Below are 13,303 nucleotides of genomic sequence, written 5' to 3'. Positions count from 1 at the left end.
TAATATGCTACTTATACTGTCTCACCTAGGTCAGAAGGCTTCTGCTTTAAACTAAACTCGTTTGCACTGGTATCTCAGAATACTAGCGCAACCAGAATACCTTTTCCTCATCATAATAAAAATCAGAAATGCAGACTCTTGCAATAAAGATTTATAAAAGTGATATATGTTTAAAAATATACCCAGAGAAATTAAACCCACTGCCCACTTTGGCTGGTGTTTTTCTTTAGGTCCTTCCTACTGGACCTTTGTTTTACATCTCAGCTTTCCACTGTAGACAAAGCAGGTCCCAGCTGGCCTCATGTGTACCTTCAAGATAAAACCTCGGATTGTCCCTGCTCTGCAGTGAGAGATGTTTCATTACTTCTTGCGCTGAGGCCTCTGTGCAGGGCTGTGGCACTGTAAACAGGCTTTATGTAGGTATAACTGTAATTATATCTCAGGCTCCTGCAGGATTCCAGTATTGTGCAAAGGGGTCTTAGACTAGATGCAAATCAGATCTGAAAGATCATAGAGCTCCTCCTGTAACAGCATAAGGATTAGTTTTTTTTTGTGCTGGCCAAATTTCACCAACTCTGTGGTATGCTACATGCCAGCAGTGTTCCCTCTTTCCTCAAGCCCCTTGACTGCTGCATTTCTTTTTGCATTTTATGTGATTGGTGAAGTCCTTTGCATTGAAAACCATCTCCATTTGAGAAGCTAGCTTGTAGGGATTTCATTCTTTCAAAAAGTCAGAATCCCACTTTTCACCCCAGAGAAAACCCATCCTGAGGACTTCTGCTGAACTGTATGAGAGGTGGAGGAAGAGTTTATGTTTACATGAAGCTTTGCAATAATTCATATGTTTGCCTGCAAGAGGTGTGCAGCTACATGAGAATTCTATTTAATGGTGCTTTATAGAAGAAATATAATTTGTGTTTTGGGGAAGAATGTGTTTTTCTGTTCTTGAATTTTGCTCTTCATTTTCTTTTAATCCATTTAGTATGGTTAAAATTACCACCTGCGTGGAAGTCATTGGTTTTGTTTTTTCTTCAAATCCAATTTAGAGCAAACTGCAAGTTGTTCCCTTGTACAAATTATATATTACTAAAACAGGTGGAAAAGGCTTAATATGGAGTTTTTTGAGAAATCTAAACCAAGAGATTTCTGTTCTTTTTCCAGCAGAAAACAATTTTAAAAATTTCATGCAACCTGAAATTTTTTGTACCTTTAACTTAATGGGTTATTTTTTTAGAATAAGCAGATGCAATATCAGTGTCAATTCAGTAGAATTATGCCAGCCCTTCCCCACTGATTCCAACACAGTCATATGGTTTTATAGGAAATGAGTCCTAGTGTACCACTAGACTGCTTTAGACAGGAGAGAAGACTTTTAGAGTAACACGTTTCATCTTCTGATTCTGGTGGATGTGTTCCCTCATTTAGCCACATTTTCTGATGAACCGTTTGTCCTTTACAGGTGAAAAACCTTATCAGTGTGATTTTAAGGACTGTGAACGGAGATTTTCTCGTTCAGACCAACTCAAACGGCACCAAAGACGACACACAGGTTTGTTGACAACACATCTCTGCCCATTAGAGTTCATCTTTATATGTGAATTGCGATCCAAAAAGTATACTTCTAAACTTCTATGTTTCTGACGTCGTGTCTGCTCATACATGATACCCATAGAGCCAAATTCTTGAAGTTAGATTTAGGAGAGGGCTGTATTTGTGTTTTTTTTTATTGGCATTTCAGCACTACTATGGTTGTATAGGTGGTACTTCCATCCTACCACCATCTTTTTGAAAGTTTTCTTAATGAAACTGTTTGCTCTATAGTGTACCCCCAATATAGGGAATATATTATTTTTAAAAACCAAACAGTTCTGCGAGAAAAAGTTGCCAGTGAGTAACCTGATAAACGCTACTGTTGGTATTCCGATGTTCGTGTGGCAATGCTGATAGGTGACTGCTGCCTGTGCATAACCTGAAAGACTGATGGAATTACTGCACATTTATACGTGGAAAGCAGAAGAGGAGAAGCAAAAGCCACACCAGCTCTGATGCTTAAGACCCTAATTCTGCAAACAACTTAAGCTTAGATTTGAGCCTTTCTTGAATTCTGCCAATTAAAGAAGGTTTCTAGGAGCAGCAAGGAGAGAAATGTGAAAGATCTGGCTGGTTGGATTGCACAAATAGCCTGGAAAGTGTATAGCAGTTCACATACAGTGGAGAGGGCAGCAGCAGTCATGAATGGGTTTGGGTCCTAGCTAGACTTGTGTATCTTTCTCAGTGAATCGTTTACTGGGTGAAAAGTTCCGAGACAGCCAAAACTACTTGTGAGTTCAGTCCAAATTCAGTAAGTTGGTTTTTGCACATACACCATTTTCGGGAAACAACAAGGCAGCCCATTTCAGCATTTAAGGAGTTCTTGGAGGTCTAGATCAGATTGACAGGGGAGACAGTTGCCCTTCTCGAAGTCCCGGAAGAGGAGATGGTGATGACGCCAGCCTCCTGGCTGGGAGTGGAACCATGAGGGCACTCTGCATGGAATATGAGAAAGGGCTTCAGAGTACTTCTCTGACTGAGTTACAGAAAGAAATTGCATTTGGGTCTCCAGTCTCTCAGGGAGTGGCCTGACAATTGGTTTACTCACTGTTCTGTGGTGGATTTCTGCTTACTACTTTTCTTGCTGAAGATGTTCTATCCCACTTAAATACTGTTACTGAGAGATGTAGGAGGTGTCTCTGAAATCTGGTGGGATGATACATTTTTGGCAACTGCATGCTAGAGCATATCTGTGTTAAGCAGTTCCCAAGACTTATGTGTAGTGTAAAGTAGTAGAAGTGTAAAGTAAGTTAAGCCTATTGGGAGCATATAAAAAATATACTTCTGCACCTCTATTCTTCTTGCGTCATATTAGCTCATACATGATGCCGATAGTGCCAAGCCACAGGATCAGAATTAACAAAGTTTGCAGACCCTCCTTAGCCCAACAGTGTAAGTGGGTGTTTCGTTATGATGGTGCTGTTTGGGTGATTCAGACCCAGACATTGGAAGAGGAGGTTGCAAAGGTGTGGTAGCCTGATTAATGACTTTCTGTAATGTGTAGGCATGAAGCCGGGAGGAGCAGTTACAGTCAGTAGTACAAAAAAATCCAGGCTTTTGAAAATTCAGAAATAGCTGATTTCATTCTCCCTTCCAAAAGGTGTTGGGATATAGGAATAGACTTCTTTTGTCTTTTCAGGTGTGAAGCCCTTCCAGTGTAAAACCTGTCAGAGAAAGTTCTCCAGATCTGATCACCTGAAGACTCATACCAGGACTCATACAGGTAAAACAAGTGCGTAAACTTTTCTTCACATTTATATTTCATTATTTTTTAAGTTTAAATCAATGTTGTTGTAAATTTCATGAGTAGAAAGTCTTTTAACCAGGAGTTAAATATTCAAAACAGCAAAGAATTTCAGTGTGTGCTGATTTTTCAGCGTGACTACATTCCCCAAGTGTCATAGTCACTTTTCATAAAGGGATTTAGGTGATTTTGGAAACTATGCTTTCTTTCTTTATGTTTAAAGAAATTTCAGCTTGGCAAAATGTATTTTGTCAGCTATTGTGAAATGAACATCATGGTCTCAGCCCACAAATGTCAAGTTGATCTACTGCCTTTACTGAAAAAACCCTGCAAGATAGAAATTTTAATTCTAGCTTCAGCCCAAGGTCTGTAATCTAAAGTATTCATGCCTACTCATGCTTCTCCTAAGTGTCAGTTGAGCCTAATGCAGGATAGCACGGCAAAGCTCTTGCTGTTGCTGCTTGTACTGTAATCTCTCCAGAAGATAAAAGGAGTGCCTTTTGCAAACTCACACTGACAGACACTAAAGTAAAAGCTTACTCAAATATTCAAGGGCCTTTTTGTAGAAACCGTAGTATTTCATACAAATACAGGGAAAAAAAATAGGAGGCCATTTTAGTCTGCTCTGCCCTCACGTAAATGTAAACACCATTAAGGAGCAACTGCAGCAACCTCTATATTTTAGTGTTAAGTTTTAGAAATATTCCTATGAACTGACATTTTCTGTTCCTTTCCACTATGTATGCAGTATTTTTACCAAGTAATTGTTTACTGAGCACTTTGGCATGTTATTAGATGTCACAGTGTTTTCTGTACTGGCATTAACCTTTTAAATTCAGTCTCTGTACAGATGGACAAGGAGCCTGAAAATATTTTTCTCCCTGCTAAGGATTCTTTTTTCTCTTCTGGACCATAAAAACACATATTTAAGACCTTCAAATATAAAAAATAAATTTTAATAAAGGAAATGATTCACCTGAAAATAATGGCATTTTCTGTGGTACCGGCCAAATAAATGCTTCGAGTAATGCCCATATCTGCACTTGCAATCTGCAAATGGTAAAGGGCATGGCTGTGTTCCTGGGTTCTCCCCATAGGCTCATGCTGAGCTGCAGAACCTGGGTCTGTGTGCATTTGCATGAAGAAAGGTATTTTCTTAATCAGCAAGAACTAAAATTCTGGTAGAGGCAAAATGGCAAGTGGTTGTCGCATGCTAGTAAGTTGAGATAAACTACATTCCCCATCACATTTCATTGCTAACTGATCTGCTAACTCATGACTTTCATGACTCCAGTAATTTTTTATCCCAGATTAGCTAAATCAGTGAAGAACTTGCTCTGTTTTTTCTAGTGAAACTCATCTCCCCATTCTAGTTCTTCCTTGCTCCATGTGATCCAAGCCCACCCTGCCCTCATTGCTGAAAGCAACTTCACTCGAGCACTGATAACCTCATAGCACAGACCTTTGCGTGGGCTTGCTGCCTGCCACTGGCTCAGGTTCGGTGCGAGCTCTGCAGCCCAGCTGCGTGCTGCTGTGATGATGCTCCTGTCGGCGGTTTTGGATGTGTCATGTTTCTTTGACTGTAAAATACACATAACTTGAGGGGAATGAGCACAAGTGGTGGGTGGGGATTTTTCATCTCCATCTTGCCCTGTAGCTTCTTTTGTCTTTTTTCTTGTACACCCTAAATTTTGCTACAAAACACCGAACTCAAGTTAACTTGCTCCGTGTTAAGTCTTGATGAAGCAAAGCACAGGTGACTTCCATCTATGTCCATCCTAATTTTAAGTCAACTGCCAAACTATTTGTTAAGCTACAAATTTAGGTTTTTTTGTCTCCACAAGCAATTTTACTGTGACAGCAATCTTTGCTGTAGAAAGAAAAAAAATGAATCAAAGGAAAACTCTGCACATCTATATACATTTTAGCAATGGAAATGTGATTTCTGATATCTGTTCAGTGAAGCTGTACAAAATGATTTGTGCCCAGCACAGAACTAACAGAGATTGCTGCCCCCCATTGTGAGAGGACAACCAGAATTGCTTGTGAAACAGCAAAACTGTGCTGCTTTTACTGTGGTAATTCAGTGAAAAACTGGCCAATAATAGATAACTCGCATCAGTTCACAGGATGGTTTTGCTAATGCTGCTGAGATGAAAGAAGACCACTTTATACAATCTGTGATTTTTATCAGTAGCTCTGACCAGATCAGTTGTGTCCCATGCTGTTTTATGCACTCATGTGAGATCGTTGATGCTTTTGCCAGCATGTATGTTAAGTGGATAAAGTAGATTTTAAACACACTCCCCCGGCCCTTATATATATTGCACGGGATTTTACAAACAGAAATACACAATTATGCCAGTCCCAGATCCCCTTTTGCCTGAATTTGAATGTTTGTCAAATGGACAAAGTGTGAGGCAAAGAAGAGAAGAAGATGGCTGGGTGAGCTTGTACAACCCCGTGTGTCTTGAGTTGGAGAGTGCGAGGTGCGTAGACAGCACCGAAAAGCCCAGTCCCAGAGCTGAACCTACGTTAAAATATTGCATCTATTTTGGGGGGAAAAAAAAAAAGAAAATGCAAGTCTGAAAGAAACATGAGTCACCGGGCACTGCTCTGAGCTAATGAAAGCATTCCATCAACATTCCTGTGGCATCAGAAACACGGCCTGAAATTCCACTTAAACATTGTAGAAAATCAAGAGACCAGATTAAACTGTAAAAAGGTGATGGCATTTCATGTTAAAATTGAATGTGCTTTGCTTGTGGTCATTTTTAGTGAATATTATGCTCATTGGAATGTTAGAAAAATACTGACTATTTTGAGCCTTTAACGTCTCCTATAAATGTGAATCTTTTTTATTTAGACAGTAGTGGGAAACTTTCATTCTGGTTCAGCAGACTTCATGCTGAACTCTGTTGCTTCTACCATATTCCCTTACACTCACCAGTTTCAAAGACCTTCAGCCAAAATTCATTGAACTAGCTGGAAAGACTCTCCTTGACTTGAGGTCAAGCTCTTAATAGTCACTGACAATTTTCACAGTGACTAACAGTATGTCTGCACCGCGGTCCAAGGTGTGAGTGAAGCTCGTGTGAATGCCAGAGTTACTTTTAAACTAGTTCGTTCAAAAGCTGAAAGTAGCGTAGACATGGCAACACGGTGTTCAGTAAGGGCCTGTCTTCAAGACTGAACCACTGCAAAATGTTCTATGTCATCGGAAAAGGCTGTTGTTAAACCTCAGCTGCAGGAGATGTAAGAAAGCACTGAGTGCTGATGTGAGCAGGAATGGAGGGCATTCCCACACCCTCTCAGGACAGCCCGGGATGCCTTTCCACCGGACAGGGCTCTGCCTAGCTCCTCACAGCCCCACAGAAAGAAAACAAATAGTGTTTTAGGCGAGCTGTATACCCAGTTAATAACAGGGTGTTTTGTTAACAGGTGAAAAGCCTTTCAGTTGCCGGTGGCCCAGCTGTCAAAAAAAATTTGCCAGGTCTGATGAATTAGTTCGTCATCACAACATGCACCAGAGGAACATGACCAAACTGCAGTTGGCCCTTTAGACAGTTCAAAAAAGTGAATAAACCAGATGGGACATTATGAGCTACTGCAAACTTTATCAGCCATCTTCGATCACCTCTGTCAGAAAGCTGCAGCTGTCTTCGCATCCCATTTGACACAAGTTAACTAAACCGTAGGATTCTGCTCAGCCTTGTCTTCCATTTGGACTTACACAAGTTCCTATTCAATAAGTTCAAGAGATTTTTATTTGTAATTTTGTTAAAAAGTAAGTAATATTGCCACAATTTCACGATTACTATAAACTATGGTTACCTTCCACGCCTGTCTCCAGTTTTCTGGTTTTATTTTCACTTGAACTTTTCTAGGTACATATTGTTGTACCTTTTTAAGTCCTGCAGTGGGAAGGGTCATTCCTCCCTGTTGAAGGTAAGCTTTATGCTTACTGCATCTGTGCATATGCTGAGGTTTCCAAATGCTAGTCCATCTATCCTCACAAAATGGGACGAAACAATCACCTGAGATACTTTTGGTAAACTTTGTACTCGTACTGGCAAAGGGCAAGCTTTTAAATTTTGAATTTCACAAATCAAAACTTTTTTTAAAGAATGTATTTCTAGAGCAGCTAAAGCTAGATGAACCAGAGCCTCTCTGTACAGAAACCAAGAATCTTACCATGAAGTTAACTTGTTTTTTAAATAATCACATAATTGATCCCCCAAAACCGTTTTGTTTGTCAAATAACTCTTTCCCTCTCTCTCTCTCTTTTTAATGTATTGGTTTAAATTTATTCTATCATGAGATGCATACATCTCCTTTACACAAAACTAATTCCAAGCATTGTAGACATTTGGGATTTGTTTACAGTGTAAAGCCACACTGGTTATGTGGCTAGCAAGCTGTATAAACTTAAAACTGAACTTTTAATGGGGCTGGTCCAGGATCTCCATTAACAGATTACTCTTAAGATAAGTAACTTAAAAATGACTCTTTGTCAAGTATATGTGAAAAAGACATTATTAGTGTAAGGAAATATATTGTTTCAGGGTTTTGGGAGGCGGGGTTTATTATTTACTTCTAATTGCTTGAAATTGTGTGTATATATATATCTGATAATGTATTGCTCTTAGACATCTGAAATTAGAAAGTGTATAAATATTAGATGCATCACTGTTCTGATGTTGTTGCTGTTACAAACTATTGATAACACTAAGAATGTAACCTGCATTTTTCACTGAGCTTTCAATTAAAGCCCATTCAAAGAGAAACAAATGAGAGTCCAACAGATGTCTTGTTTCATGTCTGGTATTAAATTTCAAATGCCCTGTCCAATAGTATCCATTTTTTTTTTTGTATATAAAGGTACCACCAGCACTGATGACCACTAGTTAACCTGTCCAGGTCTTGACCACAATTTATCCATCTCACTTGGGAATCATACTGGCAGCAGAAAACAGTGTCAAGTTTCATATTGTGCTATAAAACAGTTGCTTCAATCGTTCGTCTTCTTACCAAATTATTCCTTTTCTTTTGACCTGTAAGATTTGTATAAGAACTTTATAGAATAGTAAAATCCAGTTTATAAATAGCAGTACTGGCCTTCTGTAGAACTGCACTGAAACCATAAGCACAGATAACTTCTTAGATTAGGATGTCATAGACTGACTTTTAAGTAAAAGTTAACTTAGAGTTGGAGTGGCTTAAATCAGTTCAGCAGGTTGAAAAAGACAGTCTTTCTTAGATGATGAAGTGTGAAAATGAAGATAAAAAAATATTACTGTTTCTTTGTCATACTGCCTACTTTTCTTTGGAAGTAAGTACAGCCTGCCTCGGTGCCCTTTGACCTTGCAAAATATTTGTATCTCTTTAGCAAAAATCTTTAATGTATCTTGCCAAGCTTTTTTCTCTAATGTACACAATGGAGTTCTATGATGGGTTGAGCTTTCTCTCTTAAAGTGCAGCTGCATCGTCAAGAAAACTCAACAGTTAATTCTTCAAGTCCTCTTTTTCGCATGGGTATTGCATCACTGTTAATTACTGTTGGGGTACTGTGACTCATTTGTATCAGTCAACTTTATCTTTTGCTGCCAAAAGACAGCATCTCTCTGGAGAAACTCATAACAAGTGTGGCAAACATCAAATATTTGGAGCGAACGGTGTACATAAAACTGCACAGAATTAAAAAAATAAAGCAACTCCTCCTGCTTTCTTGAGAGAAAAGATCAGTCACAATAACAATGTCCTCTGATTTACCCAGCAGCCTTCTGCAACTACAAAACAATCTGTTTTTCAGTCTGCACCCAAAATAGAGCGCTGCCACGAGTGTTGATGCTAAAAGCCAAAAAAAGAAAAATCAGCCTCCAGTTGTGCCTGCATTAGTCAAACATAAATAAAGCTATCTTTTGTGAAACACAACCAAAACTCCACTGCAGCTCAGGCCAGACATCCAGTGACCTGTAAATAACTACATCCATGGTTTTGCTGCGTAGAAAATCGCATGCCAAATAATAACGGTAGATGGCTACAAAAAATGAAGCATGGGCTGGTGAGTGACAGAGCATGTCCTTTTGTTTTTGCTGTTGCCACTTTTTCAATGAAAGTACTTTTTGCTACTCTGTTGTTTGATGATCATTACATTCCGCAACTCGCCGAGTACAGTGAAGACTGGTAAATGTTTACAAGATTTTAAAAATTTTTATTCCTACTTATTTTATAGTCTTTGTCATGAGAGGCACTTTATGTTTCTCCCTTTCATTTCCCTGTTTTCAAGATTCTATCAGCAAGGTAAGCTACTGTTATTGAAGTGCTTTACTGCATGAATTTCTCAGAAGCAGCCCCCAGACGCTGGTTCTCGCAGCATGCAATTCCTCATTTTGTGGCAAGCAGAAACTGTTCAGCAGGCCGAGTTTCCGTGAGCTCGACCTCCCTGTGAAAGATGAGGGGGCTGCACTCTATTATATCTTACAAGTATCCTTAGCTCTCTGGAAAATTTTCAATCCCACGATTAATTGAGCAAATCTTTTATGCCTCTGCCCTCTGTTCTTAAACTGAAAATAGTGACATGTTATTTTGGCTGATGGTTAATGTCTTACTGTGATTGGCATACTGTTCCTGTCCTGTGGCTTCCACAGCCCCCGAGAACAGAGAACGTTAATTATGTAGATAACACTTCTCCTTTTTCTTGTCACTTCATGATGTACAAGATGTGTTGGGTAGGAAAGGGAAAGTGGTCTCCTCTCTCTGATGATGTCAGCCAAGATTCAAGGGTTCACTTGCACCAATTTTTTCAAGGTAGGTGAATCCAGCAAAGTGTCCCTTATACTTTAGGAAAACATGAGAGCTAACATGCCTCAATTGTAACCACATGATCATACTTCTGGTGCATGCCATATTCTTTAAGGGTATGGACTGTACTGACCGAACAGGAGGTACAAAGACCTTATCTTGCTGCAATTAGGCAACTAACCTGAAGGCAGCCCATCCTTCAGACAGGTGCTGATTCCCCTAAGGAGCGGGGGGACTTGCTAAGAAGCAGCTCTTCTCTTTCTGTGGTGGGTTAGGTGAGTTGTTCATTTTAGCAGCCACTCCAAACAGGCCTGTCTGTTTCAGGCTGTCAGTAGGATTCATTTCACTGCTCCACCAACCAACCTTACAGCAACTGGGAACAGTTCCTGAAGATGCAGGTAGGTGCCTTAAACCAGTGTTTGTTCCTCCTTCCCTTTCCCCAGACAGGTACTGAGAAAACCCTATCATGTGCAGTCTTTTCCCATCATCAGTGTGACCTGATCAGCTGCTCCCAGCACCTTGTCCAAAAGCCCGACAAGGTTCTGGAGTGGATTGAGGGGCTCCGAGAAGGTACCTGCAGCCCCACACCTCAGAGCTGCCTGGACCTAGCATGAGGTGGGTACACAAAGGCCACCAGCCAGCAGGGGTATGCTGCCAAAGGACATGCAAAAGTTGTACTGCTCCGTTCTGCTCCAGCCCTGTTTGTACCTTCCCACTGGGGCAAGTATGGGCAGGGAGAATCACTCAGCTTTTCAGCTGGGGAACTCTTCCTTGCTTGGGGAAAATCCTCCTCCCAACCTTCCTCCCTTCCAATTAACAAAAAAAAGTAATTAAAAGCAGTGTATGCAGTTCAGAATGGCACTAATGGACAAGAAAGCCCAGCTGCAATATTTGGGAAGATCCAATAAAAGATTCATTAGGATTCTTTTAGTTATTGGAAGTCCTGATGACACGAAGGAGCCTAATGAAACAGAAGACCTGGTCACAAGAGCGATGAGTTAAAAAAAACCCAAACCCAAATCCCAACCCCACTGACACCATTCTAAAAATTAGACAATTAAGAGTAAAACCAGGAATGTAGCCAGAACTATTCCACCTCAAATAATAAACACAAGGATAAGTTGCCAAGTGAGGTCAAAGAAGCAAATGGTAAAGTGAGTTTAAGAGACAGCTAGACACTTTTATGGGGAGAGAGGGGATTGAAGGATACAGTGACAAAACTGGGGGTAGAGTTGAGATAAACCCAGAGGACAGGCACAGTGGGCCAATAGCCTCAGAGAGTGCTCTGAGCCCCAGTTGCTCTGTAGAGGAGCAGAGCAGCTCTTGGCATTTGGGGGAGACTTACCAGGGCTGTCAACAGCATGTTGTGAGAGATGAAGGGAAACTGCCAGAACAGTTTGAAAGGAAGATGAGCCTGGCAGACAGAAATGGGTGTGCTCTCAGTGCACTGGTTGTAAGTGCTGCCCTTGGTTTCACTAGTGAGATGCTCTGGCAGACTTGCTAAAAAACAGGGTTTTGAAGAACTTTTACCCAAGCAACTTGTCTTCTTGCAAGTTACCGATGCAAAGCACAGAAAGAGACACCAAAAAAAAAAACCCAGAAAGAATAAACATTTTTTTTCATTTTTCATGAAAGACTACTTGTAATATAGGAAACAATAGTGTTGGCTAGAATATGTTCAAATGAGGCAAAGACAAAATATACAAAAGTTATGTTCTTCTCTGCTTGTATGAAGCTTTGCATACTTTCATGTTGTCAGCACAGTCTGTGTCGATTCCCATAAAAAAAGCTGGCAGAACTTCCGTGGTTTCAAGTAGCAGCATGATGAAGCCCAGTTTTAAGTGCTTGGTTTGGCCATCTCTGTGCTGACCAGCAGATGTGGTCCCACCAGCACAGCAAGGTTGTTAAATGATGGTGGTGAGGGAACCGAGACCAGCACAGCTGCTGGAAGTAAGCCAGAGCATCAAATAAATAAAGTGCAGTTTTCTGTATAGAGTGCAATCCAAACACAAATGCCAGCTTCTGCTGCTAAAAAAGTTAGCTTTGAAACCTCAAAAGGCTCTGAGCAGTGAAGATGATGGTCTGAAAGATGGTGTTCTCCTAGAAGACACACGTGGGCAGATCTTGTCTAGGTGTTGTAGGAACACTGAGTAGCAGGAAGACTCTGCCCCGAAGAGGTTACAAGCCACAGATAAGGCTTTAAAAGACAAGTGTTTAAAGGCACTGAAAATCTTGAATGAGAAAGTATAGTCCAGGCAGGGTTTAATATTCCTGGCGACTAAACACCTATCCCATAGGTATAAATATAATTTAATAGCATCACTGTTTTTTATGTGAAACAGGCTAGTTATGTTCTGATGAGCTCTGACAGAACCAAGATCTTAATCTGCAAAAAGAAGCTGAGCAGTCATGGAAAGACCTGGCTGATCATCCTGGCTTGAATGACTAGATAAATCCCATATAAAACTAGTTGCCCTTCCCTAGCATGAAAAGAGCCTTTTTGGTGCAAGGGGATTATAAAAACACACCAGGCACTGAGACACTAGCATGGAGGTGCAGGAGAGAAATACAACTGTATTTATTCTTGGGCTGTTTCTTTTTATGGCTCATTCTCATCTGAGTCATGCCCCAGAACTCCCATTCATTTGAATGAAATGTTGGAAAACATAACTACAAAAAAAAAAAAGTAACCTCGTTGCCTGGAAAAAATCCTGCCCCAGAGTTTCTTGGGAAATGGCGTGTCCTCGTGCACGTGCTCTACTCATACAATAATCACGTCTGCTTAATGTTTCCTCCCAGGAAGATCTCTGACATTTTTAACCATATCGCTGAGGTTTTTAGGTTAAGTTATCGGTCTAGCTGCACAGTAAAAGTACATTGTAAAGGCAAATAAAGAGGTTTTTATCTACTGCATGGCAAGCACTCCAGCCCAGCAAAGACCTGTATTTAGAGTACGAGAGCTATTTCACTCTCAGCCACCAGACGGCTCAGCCCAGAGGGTTTGCTTGCTTTTAGCACAACCACGCTTCTGGGAGTGCAATGCAGCCAAGCTGCCTGCTGCAGCTGGAGGAATTTCCTAACTTGCAACAGAAAGTTACAGGACTTACAAAGCAGCAGTCAGAGCTGAAGGCTGTCACGTAATGCAACTCAAAATGTAGTTCAGTA

At 40.5% G+C, this 13,303-nt stretch overlaps 1 protein-coding gene across 7 annotated transcripts in view; it reads left to right on the top strand.

Moving 5' to 3' along the window:
* Positions 1-8,241, top strand: part of WT1 (WT1 transcription factor) — a 37,901-nt gene extending 29,660 nt beyond the window's left edge. For 2 of the 7 annotated variants that reach the window (XM_068399020.1, XM_068399013.1), the window contains 3 exons: positions 1,460-1,549; positions 3,230-3,322; positions 6,776-6,897. In XM_068399020.1, coding sequence (XP_068255121.1) covers positions 1,460-1,549; positions 3,230-3,322; positions 6,776-6,897 — 305 coding nt within the window. Of the gene's footprint in view, positions 1-1,459; positions 1,550-3,229; positions 3,323-6,775; positions 6,898-8,215 lie in introns of those variants that run through there. The other 5 variants (XM_068399017.1, XM_068399016.1, XM_068399014.1 and 2 more) reach the window with 5 other exon arrangements.
* Positions 8,242-13,303: the final 5,062 nt, after the last annotated feature.

This window comes from Nyctibius grandis, chromosome 4 (genome assembly GCF_013368605.1).
Source record: "Nyctibius grandis isolate bNycGra1 chromosome 4, bNycGra1.pri, whole genome shotgun sequence".
Taxonomy (NCBI): Eukaryota; Metazoa; Chordata; class Aves; order Nyctibiiformes; family Nyctibiidae; genus Nyctibius; species Nyctibius grandis.
This window is presented reverse-complemented; position numbering and strand designations above follow the sequence as displayed.